The sequence below is a fragment of the Nelumbo nucifera genome, chromosome 1, assembly GCF_055504915.1.
Source record: "Nelumbo nucifera cultivar China Antique chromosome 1, China Antique-T2T, whole genome shotgun sequence".
Taxonomy (NCBI): domain Eukaryota; kingdom Viridiplantae; phylum Streptophyta; class Magnoliopsida; order Proteales; family Nelumbonaceae; genus Nelumbo; species Nelumbo nucifera.
The window spans coordinates 202951101-202963841 of record NC_142649.1 but is presented as its reverse complement, the minus strand read 5'-3'; the positions used below and the strand labels follow the sequence as shown (position 1 = coordinate 202963841).

Genomic DNA, 12741 nt, shown 5'->3' with positions numbered 1-12741 from the left:
TCCCCATGGAAAGTCATTCAAGCTATGCTCTCCTTGTTCCTGCCTTGGATCAAGTATGTCTTGCATTCAGATAGCCATATTATGTTTTGGGAAGAGGTTTGGTGTGGGGAATCCCCACCAAGGAATCAATTTCCTTCTTTGTATGCTATCTCTAACCATAAAAACCAGCCTATTTCTATGTTTTTGGTACCTTCAAACTCGAGCACTGGTTTTGGTTGGAATTTGGGATTCAGAAGGGTTATTAGGGACACTGAGTTAAATAGTACTATAACATTATTGGGCATCCTTGATTGGGTTTTCTTGGATCCTACTAAGGTTGACAATAGAACTTGCACCCCTACCCTCCGGTTTGTTCACCTGTGCATCCTTTTCCAAAGTTCTGACCCAACCTAACACTAGAGGAGTATCCTTTCCTACAAAAGAGGTTTGGGGTAAACCTATTCCACCAAGGGTTAGGAGTTTTTATTGGGAAGCACTCCTGAAAAGAATCAACACATGTGATTTTCTTCAAAGAAAGAGACCTAAAAGTTGCTTAACCCCCCTCATTGGTGCATTCATTGTAAGGCTGATGGTGAGAATTGCTACCACTTATTAATCTCCTGCAACTTTGTTAAAGGTATTTGGGTTTGCTTTCTATTTTTGTTTGGGTGCAGGTGGACTCCGCCACCGAATGTGCAAAGCTTGTTGCCTCTACTTTCTTCAATTGGCCAAAGAAGAGGGGAAAATTAATGTAGAGACGTGTAAGGGAAGCCATTAGCTGGACTGTTTGAGAAGAAAGGAACTTAAGAATCTTTACAGAAAAGGAGAGGAGTATAGAACTGATGCTGGAGATTATTTTCTCCAGGGTGGTACACTGGTTCAAGTGTTTGGAACCTTTTAAAGACTTCTCCTTGGATATACTGCTAAGAAATTGGAAAGGTGCTGCCAATTCATTTCCGGCTAGGGAGGTCTCTCTTTTGTCTTGGACTCCTCCCAGTGGTTCCTTCAAGCTGAACTTTGACGGAAGCAATGTTGGCAATCCAGCAATGTGGAAGGGAGAATATTAGACGTCTACTTAGGTCCAATAGGAGTATGTGACTCTCTAAGGGATGAGATTTTGGTGGCCTTGGAAGGTGTACAAAGAGACAAGGACTTGAACATTAGAAAACTGATAATACAAGGAGATTCCAAATTGGTAGTGAATTGGTTGAAGGGGGACAAGAGTGGACCATGGGCTTACAGTAATGAAAAGAACAAATTCAGGTGGTTAGCTCAGGACATTGATGTGAAAGTGGCTTGGGTCAAAAGAAGCACTAATTCCTTTGCTGATGGGTTACCTAAACAAGGGGTCAATAGTGTATCTTTGTTTTGGCCTCATTTGTAATTTTCTGAGTGCTTTCTGTTAGGGAAAATTAACAAAGGTTACCTCTCCCTTTGTATCTTTCTTCTCTTTTTCATGAAATCTACCTGTAATTGATCAAAAAAAAAAGGTCATGAAACTTTATCCCTGAAAGGAAAAAATATTCATATCACAACTAAAATCACCACATATAAATTCCTCCAAAAAACTACTAAAACTCAAAAGAAACATGTGAAACAAATGGAGAATCAGATAAAACAAACTCTAGTGGTCGCATAACTCAAATTCCAAAATTAATCCCAAAATCTGAATTTTATAATGTTAAAAACTAACCAAAAGCACTGAAAAAAATTTACCACAAAACCCAACTAAAAATAAAGAAGACCAGTAGACCACCAATGAACATCATAGATTTGGGCAACATACCCTGGAGAAATCAATAAACCAAAAACACAAAATAATGCTCTACTGCTTTTCCAATTGACCTGAGATTTAAAACATAACTAGTAGATCCATAGAACCACTATTTATATCACATCTAAGCTGATTTATCATTGGTTATGAGACACAAATTCCAAAATATTTAATTCAGATATTTGCTTATTAGAAAAAAACTATTGAGAACTCAGTTAACCACCTTCATCTTTCAATTATGCTTCTTTGACTTGAGAATAATCTTCTGGAATGAATTTGCATCACTCACATCAGAGTACAAAAAACAATGATTTGTGTCCTCAAACTAGCATGCTGATATCCACAAAATGGTTCTATTTCACAAGCTCATCAAAAACACCAGGATGATACCTACATATCTTCATGGTTCTATTTTACAAATTCATTAAAAACCCACAGAGCACAAGATCAATAAACATGATTTCTGTACTTGCCCCATCCATATAATTATCGCATGATGAATCCTCTGACAAAATTCCAAAAGTTCATATATACATTTGAACATTAGCATGAACAGTAGCACTTTTCCCGTCCAAAAAGGATACACCCCACTCAGAACTCCGGTTCATTACAGAGTTAAACCAGAACACTTCAAATTCTGGCCATACTAATCTCCGCCACATAACTGTATCAACCATTACTGTAAGACCTGTAACGAGGATGATATCAGTTGATTTTAGTATAACAAGTAACATTCTAACCTTTTTTTCAATAAGCAACATCCTAACCCTGTTTACTGTTCAAACATAATTCAAATGTAAATTAGAAGTCCTCATTATTAAATTGATAAAATTTCACCACTAACCTATGCAAAATAGAGCAGTAGAAATGCAACACTTCAATGCTTCCCAGACTGTAATCTTCCTTGTCTGCCACAGATGAACTAAATATTTAAATATGGAAATTTACCTTAATCAAGCAGAAAAAATATATATATATATGAAGATTGACAAATTTGTTTATTCCAAAAAATTGGAAATAAATCCAAAATATCATTATTTGATGTGTAATCACTTTACTTATCAAAAGGAAAACCATGTTGACTACAGAGTAATATAGATTGTGTAAGGGGTGCAAATGGATCAGATCATGATCCGATCTGAATCCGAATCCGAATCCGATTCTATTTTTGTCAGATTCAGATAACCCTTTGTTGGATTTTCGGGTTCAATTGGATTGGATAATCAGGTCTGATTAAAAACGGACCGGATTCGGATCAGCCCCCTATCCAATCCAATATTTATACTGCATTTTTTGTAAATTTTTTATAAAAAGACATGTATATACTAATATGATGAAAATAGATGAAAAAATACTTGTATTTTTGTTTTTCTTTATATAAACTTTCATGTTTTTTCATTTAATACTTTATTAAATTTTTCATAATTCGAATCAGATTGAATCAGATTCAGATATCCAACATCCTTAACAGATCCAGATTCGAATCACCATTGTGAGTACACCTGTTCATGGGCCGGGAAGCCCGATGGGCTGGCCCAGCCCAGCCAGATATAAGTCGGGTTTAGTCATAATTTTAGGCCCACGGGCTCGGACCTAAAGCACTAGGACTGACTTTTTTTGGGCCGGGCTCGGGCTTTCTCAAAAATGTTTGGCACGAGCCCAAGCCTGACTTGATACTATATATTAAATAATAAAAATATATTTTATTTAATAAAAATACACATACAATATTTTTTCTTTGTTTTTCTTCTCTTTTTTTCCAATTAATAGTGAGATGTTTATTATTTTTGAGTTTTGAAGGTTTTTAATATAAATACAACACTTTTCATTGAATAAAAAAAGAAAATATTCTGTTTTCAGATTTCTGGCTGGGCTTGGGCTCAAGATCTAGGCCCGATGGTCAAGCCAGGCTCGGGCACGAGCCTGAGTGTATTCTGTTGATACATAAACAAAGCCCGGCCCGGCCCATGAACAGGTCTAATTGTGAGATCCGATCGGATATTGGGTATGTGTTACCGAATCAGATTCAGATATACCATTTATTATCTACTGTCCCTTCTTCAGTATGCAAGATTAGGATGGCACCACACGATACATCTACAAGAATGTTCAAACACTACCAAATTTATCAAGGCATCACCAAGGCAACAAGGAGCTTTTAGTGGGGCACTAGGCCAAAATCCATGAATTAGGGACGGAACCAGGATTTTTCCCTTGGGGGCAAAAGCTAATAAATATGGACTAGGGGACCAAAAGTTAATAAACATAGATGGGGGCCAAAATATAAATGGGACATAAATGGGGATTTTCAAGGCATGGGAGGAGGGGAGGGGATGACTCCCCTCCACCACCCCCGGGCTCTGCAGCTCCACCCCTACCTATTAGGTGCTTACCTAGGAAATAAAAATTCTAAGACAGGCTCCTTATTGTAAGATTGTTACTATGCTTGCATCTTATTATTGTGGTTTGGAACCCTATCATATGTTATATATCATTCATGTTTCATTTCATGGTTGTATTGTTGAAACATAAAAGGTTTAAAGGGTTTTTTAGAGAAAAAAGGATAACAGAGAAGATCCCCTTTGTTTCTTCTTTTTTCTTTGTCTAATTACTCTCTCAGACATATACAAACATACAATAAATACTCTCTCAGACATATACAAATAATAGGGACCCCATCCCCTAATATTTTTTAACATGTAATTACTCTATTAAATATTTATTGATTATAATAATCCATTCAAATTATTGGATTAATGGGTCTAACATCCTATTTTCTTTTGAATATGATGATTTACAATATTTTGATATGAAATTTGTTGCTATTTAGTAAAATCGCTAATTTTCAATTTATAAGCTTGCTGATTGAAATAAAAAACTGAGAAATTAACCTAAGAGGCTAAGATCCAGGTTTTTTATTTGTCCAATTCTAATGCCCAAGTTCTTGCCTAGGCAACTACACACTCTATTGTCACCTAGAATCACATGTACACCTTGACAAGTATGGATATTGGTCCATATAAGATAAAAACATTACAGCATTTAGGGTGCACTTTGTTCAAGCATGCAAGTGATTCAGTTCTTAGAGTCTGTTATATACAGTGGGAAAGACATGATGGGTGGATGCATCCTCTGCCTCTTTCTAAAACAACATTTCAAACTAAATGTTTAAGAATGATACAAAAGAAGTGCAGATGGTATCAAGCAAGTTACGTACCAGCAAAAGCTCTAGCCCTATGGGGCCAAGAAGTAGCAGCATATCACATCTAAAGATGATGGTAGCAAAAATCTAGCATTTGGGAAAAAGAAGACTCATGAATAGCTTTTTTTTTATCAGCAAAGGAGAATTTTGTTTGAAATTAGAGTTAAAAACGTTTTACAACTTTGTGTATGAATAGCTTCAAGGAATGAAATGAAGGGAGAAAGAAGAATTTTACATATTCATTATTTATCATCTAGCCCCTACATAATTACATAGGGGGAATGAGGAACACCAAACACTATCTGAAACATTGATTGCCATATCAAAAGGAAATACCACTAATGGAATATCTTAATCAAAAGAATTAGAAACTTCAAAATGTTTTTCCATGGATCTCCTAAATTTTCTAAAACATAGATCTTTTTATATATATATATATAAAATTTATCATAATATTCAAATATTTCAAATAGTTCTTCTAAATAAGTTTTTATCCTTACTATAAAAAAAAATCTTCTAAATAAGTTAGAAATCATGAATCTAGTCAAGTGAATCCCCATGGACCCAAATTGGCATCTATCATCCAATGGAAATCCTTGAATCCCCTTCAATGATGATACTCACAAATCCCAACAAAGATTAGGGGTGCTCACGGTTCGGTTAACCAAACAGTGGACTAATTTTTGAAACCGAACCGGGGTTACCGGTTTTTGGAAAAGCGGTAACCGAAACAGAACTGAAACTGATCGGTTAACCGGTTCGGTTCGTCAGTTTTTTATTATTTACAATATTTATTATAGAAAAATATATAAATATATAATAAAATACTAGAAATATATATATAATATTATATTTCAAATAATAAATAATATATTATGTAATATAAATATATATTTATATATAAGCAAATTTATAATGTATAGAAAATATAAAATATATGTATACCGGTCGGTTCAGTTAACCGCCAGTTTTCTATTTTGGTTACCAAAACTGAACCTACCTTCGGTTTTTTAAAATACTGAACCAAAACCGAACCAACCGGTTTGGTTAACCAAATTTTCAGTATGGTTTCAGTCGGTTCTTTTTTTTTTTTTTTTGCTCACCCCTAACAAAGATGATACAAAGCCTCAAAATCACCAACTATCCTTGAACCCACATTGTAAAGAAAGAAAAGATTGAAGAAAATCATCCTATTGTATTAAAATGGTCCAGAAAACCGTGAATAACAATTAGTCTTGTCATCCACTATAGTTCCTATATTTTATGGCAACTAAGAAGCATGTGTTTTGACTAACCATATGTAATAGATATGTATAAAAAAAGATGGGCATACAGATTATTGTTCTGTTATGTTTATGTATTTGCAAGTCGCAACTAAAATGCATGCAACTTAATTAATCATAATTAGAAAGGCATACAGAAAGGAGAAACAACAACCTTTATGGCTAAAATAACTGAATTGAAGGACAATGTTTTTTCTTTTAGTGGATCAAATAATTAAATAATAAAATATCCAAGGATACAATAATAAACCCATCTTTAGCTCCAGACATTAAAGAGCTTGTAACCTCCTGAATGACTAATTCACTAAATGACAAAGCAATGTCATTCAGTTGAGACAGTATAGCTGTTATCATATGAGCCCTGAGTTTCCCTCTGATGGCAGATAAATCAACTTCCATGACACCACTGTTTCTACCCTTTCAATGACCAGGTCGTAGATAGAGCTAGCATAGCATCTGGGCCCCAACCAGATATTTGATAGGGAAATAATAGACTGAATTCTGACTCAGGACATCATAAAGAGTCGTGGATTTCAATTTCGAAGCAGGTAAGCCCTATTATGCTTATCTGGAGAAGAAAACATTATGCATTTGTTCTACTGGTGCAGCTTCATTTCCCCAATATGATTCTACTTTTTCAAGCTGTTTAAAGTGGACCAGTGGTCAATCTCAGACCAGCCTGAAATCATTGGGCCTTGGCCAAAGAGTTCAGGGTGGTTCTAAGGTCAAGCTGATGTGGAGCTGCATTCCATTTGTGGTATGTTGGGAAATTTGGAAGGAAAGAAATAGAAGAATCTTTGAGAATAGGAAGAAAAGTTGGGAAGAGGTGGTGGCTCGGATCAGTTCATCAGTCATTGGTTGGGTGTTAACTCTGCCAGATTTTCAAGGATTAAAGAAAGAAGATTTGGGGGCAGACTTCTGGAGCTCTTTGAATGCTTAACTTTCTGGGTTTCTGATGTGTTTTGCATTTAAGTCTGTTTTGTTGCTTTTTTCTGGTTGTTACTAGGGTGATCTCTTGTCACCTTTTGAGCTGTAAACTCTTTTTAGTAAAAATTTTTTTCTTTAACTGAACAGCCTGGTATATCAACCATTGAGTAATGTTACCCACCTGACCAATTGGGAAAATGGAATTTTCCTGATAGTAACATGCAGTCCAGACACAACTTCAAACCATCTAATTATTCCCATTAGGTGGTGTAGTTAAGAACTGAAGGTTGAAGCATCCAATTAGAAAATGATATCATCAGATAGTGAGTTGGTTTTACTCAACCCTTCTCTTTCCCCAAAATCCACTGCTTTTTGTGTGAATCTAGCTTAGGCATCCATCACACAAATGAAGAGGGGAGATATTGAATCTCTCTACCCGAGGCCAATGTGGCCTTTTAAGAAACCAATAGACACACTGTAAGGCCAGCACTGTAATGATGGTCTTAGTTCTGGAGGAAGTGAGTAGGATGCAAGGGAAGAATACTGGGGGAAAGAGTTGGGAAAGGTAACTTTAAGGATTGGGAAAAGGAATGATATCAGAGCTCTACAGGAATAATCGGAGCACTGATATGTCTAGCTATAGATGGGTACATCTCTCCTTTATCACATCAGGGACCATCCTATTTATAGGAAAAAGAGAGAGTTGGTTTTGCATATGCATTTATCAAGAATTCCAAAATGTTCACTGGTCAATTATGGGTCGAATCCTTTGGCGTTAATATGGTGACACGTGTCAGGCTGTGATTCATGAAGCAGATTCACTTTTACTCCATGCTCGCAAACTCCTACCATGCGTCATTTCTAAGGGGACATGCTCTGTCGTATTTAACAGCTTTTGCAGTTCCTTGTTCCCTATGTTTTGTCTTTAGCAAGTACAATTCGCGAACCCACATTTTGTACTTAGCGTTTAGTTTGCCTGTTCCCTATGTTCTGTCTTTAACAAGTGCATCCTCAAACTCGCTTTTTTGGGTACTATCTGCGGCGATTGTCTTTAGTCAATGCTTTATTCCCTTTTGAAAGGTCCGTCGAACTGGTTGGTCTTGTAGCAGTCGTCAGTCCACGATGCTACTTAAGTCGATCCCCTTACACACCATTAAACAGGAATGGAGAAATGAGGGGTTGTTATAAACCTTAATCCAATTCCTCTATTTCAGGCCAAAATTCATTCTTACAAGCACAAGTCCATAAAATTCCAATTCACATGGTCATAGACTTTTTCCTAATCAACTTTACAACTAATCTCAGGCTTACAAGTGTGAGAACACAGAATAGATTTTGAGAGCAGCTACTTTGTGGGGAAAAATTGCAAAAGGTTACGTATAATATCCTGTCTATGGCTACATGCCTCCCAAGACCCCAAATAGCTACGACAAACATTGGGTAATGGCCTTTCTTTTAATTTTACAATCTCTCACCCGCCCTCTTTGATCTTGAATCTATAAGTTTCTTTGCAACAAGAACCCCATCCAATGTATGTCTTCCTAGCACAAGCGCTACTTGTGAATCTTATATAAGTTAAGGGAGAATCTTCTTCATTCTTTTAGCTAACACCTTTGCCATAATTTTACAAAAGCTACCAAATAGATCTGAAATTTTTAAAACTTACTACTTTTTTTGTACCATGGTGGAAAAAGTGGAATTCATCTATAACAAAATACAAAATGAAACATTAAAAAAACATTTTTTTTTGCTTTTCAATCGTCCCTCCAAAAGGGAACTGGTGAAAGGAATAGGGGAGATGGAGAACGAAGGCTTCTCACTGGCCGGAAAATGGAGAACAGTGGTTACAGCAGAGAGAAAAGAGTTCCTGTTGGAAGAAATTGTCTACCAGAAGAAGTTTATGATAAAGATAAGGGAAGGAAGAAGAGGAACGATATTGCTAGTGGGTGAAGCTATATCCTGGTTTCAGAGCTTCCTGGACGGAGCAGTGCATGTAAGTTGGTGCAGGACCTGGAATAGCACCTTTAGACAGTCAAGGAGGGAATACATTGCTGAGAGAAGGAGAAACTCCAATGGATGGTTCATTTCTTTGGAAGAAAGATTTGAAAAAAAAAAAGAAAAAAAAACAAAGGATTAAAGTACCTGAAGGCAACAAGCTGCAAGGCTGGACCATGGTTGCAAACGAGCTACACCAGATACTGGTTGAGAGAGAGACTGAGGTAGTAAGGGTACCAGAAAAAATGGTAGCAGTACTGGGAAAGGAGGAAATGACAGAAAGAAGGAAAAAACTAGAAAGGTTGGGCTTGGAAGAAAATGATGAAAATCCAGACTCAATGGTGGTGTCCCTTACAGTACCAGAACCAAGGATCTCACTGGAGTGGAAGAAAGGAATTTGGGAGTGGAGATTAATTCTGTCAGCAAAGAAAGAGGTAAATGACTGGAAAGGATTACTAGAGGAGGTGGCGTCCAAACTTGGGATTCTTCAAACCGTTATATTAATCCCTTTTAACGACCAAAAAGCTGTAATGGATGTGGGGGGGAGGGAGATGATGGACTTCACCACTGTAGAAACGAAAGAGGGTACCATAACAATAGAGCACTGGTGCCCATCGGCTAATACATAACAACTGGTGACGGGAGTTTCAAGTTGAAGCTACTGGGTTTGCCTTTCCACTTATGGAAAAAATCCATTCTTCAAAAAATAGCGACAGCCATGGATGGTGCTCTCTTATTGTTCAAGACGATAGACTTGCTTGCAGTGAACATGAAGATTGCTGGTGTGAAACTTGACGCAGTACCAAGAACTCTAAACCTCTGTGCTGATGGCTACTGGTACAAAATCTGGATCGTCTCAGAAGTGGAAGCGTCATTCTGGTGCGGAAGGTCGAAGCTTGAAGATGATGGTGACGTGGCTAGGTGGGTAACACTTGGCGAAGAACAGGACCTGAAAGATGGACACGTGATCAGACACGAGAAGGAAAACATACTTGGGAAGGAAGACTTGCCATCTTTGGAAGTTGAACGGACAGAACTCATCAGTCGCATATTTAAAGAAAAAAATTCGAATTTGTTTAAATTGAAAGTTATAGACGGTCCATCTTTCACTGAAGTAGTCAAAAGGACAATCCAGTCGGACCAAGGTCTGGGCCCACCTAGTGGGTTGAAAAATAACTGCAGTTCTCGCTCCAACCCAACTGGTCTCCTAGTGGGTCAAACAAGGTCCAACCTAAAGGATGGCCCACATGTTTCAGTCGACTCATGTGACACTTTAAAAGGTCACTTGAGTCGGGCCCCTTTGGTTGCGACAGGAGACCGTAGTGGAGATCTATCTTCTTCTCCACAAAAACTGCAACAGTTTGAACCCCCAAACTGCCTAACAGAAGCTCGTTGAAAATAAATATGCAGTGGGTTACAGTCTCCAAATCCAAAGTAGGGGACCAGGGTAAATCAGGAGAAGATCGTCCAAACCCCAAGTATTCCAGAGGTTGGAGAGAGGAGCTCGAAGAGGAAGACATTGGTTGGATTAACTGCGACTCTTCAAATGATGACTACAAACCAGGCTCAGAGACAGAGAGCGACAGTTTTGGGGAAGATACGAAGGAGAAAGAGAAAATGGAGGATTTGCTTAGGGCAGCAGCCGAGCTATTTATTGGGGAACAGGAAGATGTAACCTCTGTTCTAAGACCTTCTAACGGTGGTGAAATGCTGAGAGAAGAAAAGTACATTTTGGAGGATAACGGTGAAAATCATGCAATGGAAAGAGGATCACCAAGTCAGAAATTGAGCAATGGGAAGGGAACATGTAAGATGATAGCAGTCACTTATCAAACTTCAGATAAAGGTATCACAGGTGGGGATAAACGACAGAGCGATGGAAGTAACTGTGGGTGTGAATCAGGCTCAGGAAGGTCCTTGCCAAACTCTATTCTGGGAGTGAATTGTGAAACCCAGACTCTTGCCGAACCTAACTCAAATTCAGTGCTAGGTATGTCTGTGCTTTCGGGTTTTGTTACTAATTCTAGCTCTGGCCTTGATGTTTGTATTCCAGGTCCCAGATCTGCTTCCATGCCGATTGCCCATGATGTAGTTGGGACACAAGAGGAAGAGCAGAGAGGGGAGAAAGTATGGAACATTATAGTGGAAGAGCTTAATGAATTGACAAGGGAAGCCTTAGAGAAGGAGAAGGAAAATGAGAGTAAGGACAGTGGGAATAAAGTAGCCGGAGATGAGATGGAATCTAGAAAGAGTGAGGGGACTGGAAAGAAGGAACGAGAGAAGATTGAAAAAGAAGAAACAAACGAAGATTCGTTGGCTGAATTTGTGGGAAAACTGGGTTGTAAAATAAAAAATCCGAATGAGCTGAAAGCATACCTGAAGAATAGAAAAGGAGAAGGGAAGGTGAAAAAAAAGAAAGATGAGTGAAGCTGAAAGGTTGAAGCTGGATTTGGAAGGGCATAAAAAATTCAATGAAAGAAAGGGAAAGGGAAGGAATGGAGGTAGATAGGAAAAAAAGATATTAGGGGCAGATTAAGAAGGCAGAATGAAGATTGTGAGCTGGAATGTGAGAGGTTTGGGAATGAAAGAAAGAGATGTTAATAAAGGAGCTATTAAGAAAGGAAAACCCAAATATACTCCTAATTCAGGAGTCTAAGCTCATGACATTTGATAGTAGGTGGGCCAGAAGTGTGTGGAGAGCAAATGGTATTAGTTGGGCAATGAGCCCCTCTTGGGGACCTTCTGGAGGAATAGTGACATTGTGGAAGAATGAAGTTGTGGAAGGAGTTAAAGAATTAGTTGGAAGATTTTCAGTTTCTGTCAAATTCAAACAGGTGGTTGATGGTTTTGAATGGGCCTTAACTAATGTATAGGTTCCCAATGGGTACAGGCAGAGGAATGAGTTATGGGAAGAACTAGGAGATATTAGAGGGTTATGGGAAGGTCCTTGGTATCTAGGAGGGGATTTTAATGTAATTAGATTCACTGAGGAGTAACAATGTGAGGCAAAGAAATACTACAAGTATGAGGAAATTCAATGAGTTTATCCATATGTTTGAGCTCAAAGAACTGAATCTTTCGCATAACTGTTTCACATGGTCCAATCTCCAAGCTGAACCAATTTGTTCAAAATTAGACAGATTTCTCTTCACTACTGATTGGAAAGAACATTGGGGAGACATGATGTCAAGGAAATTGCCTAGAGTCACCTCTGATCACTGGCCAGTTTTGATAAGTAAGCTCGAGCCTAGGAATAGAGGACCTACCCCATTCAGATTTGAGAATATGTGGCAGTCCCATCCAGGTTTTAAGGAGAAAGTAAAGGAGTGGTAGGTAGGAAGTAACCCAAGGGTAAAGTGGGAAGGTATGAAATTTCAATGGAAGCTGAAAGAATTGAAAAGCAAAATCAAAGAATGGAATATTCTTCATTTTGGGAGGCTAGAGGAAAGAAAACAACAGTTGGTTAATCAGATTGAGGAGTTAGATGCAAAAGAAAAACTAGGTTCGTTTGGGGAAAGGGACAAAGAGTTTAGATGGAAAAGTCTAGACACAAGTGAGTAAAGGAAGGTGATAGGAACACA

General features: G+C 37.9%; 1 protein-coding gene across 7 annotated transcripts in view; it reads right to left on the bottom strand.

Moving 5' to 3' along the window:
- The window catches only part of ALG12 (homolog of asparagine-linked glycosylation 12), a 108995-nt gene that overhangs the window by 52400 nt on the left and 43854 nt on the right, over positions 1-12741 (bottom strand). For all 7 annotated transcript variants that reach the window (XR_016080927.1, XR_016080926.1, XR_016080928.1 and 4 more), the window contains exons 9-11: positions 4971-5042; positions 2598-2661; positions 2338-2441 (exon numbers count right to left, since the gene is read on the bottom strand). Coding sequence is in view for 3 of the 7 variants with exons in the window: in XM_010247797.2 (XP_010246099.1) it covers positions 2338-2441; positions 2598-2661; positions 4971-5042 (240 nt within the window). In the remaining 4 variants the exon portion in view is untranslated. The remainder of the gene's footprint in view (positions 1-2337; positions 2442-2597; positions 2662-4970; positions 5043-12741) is intronic.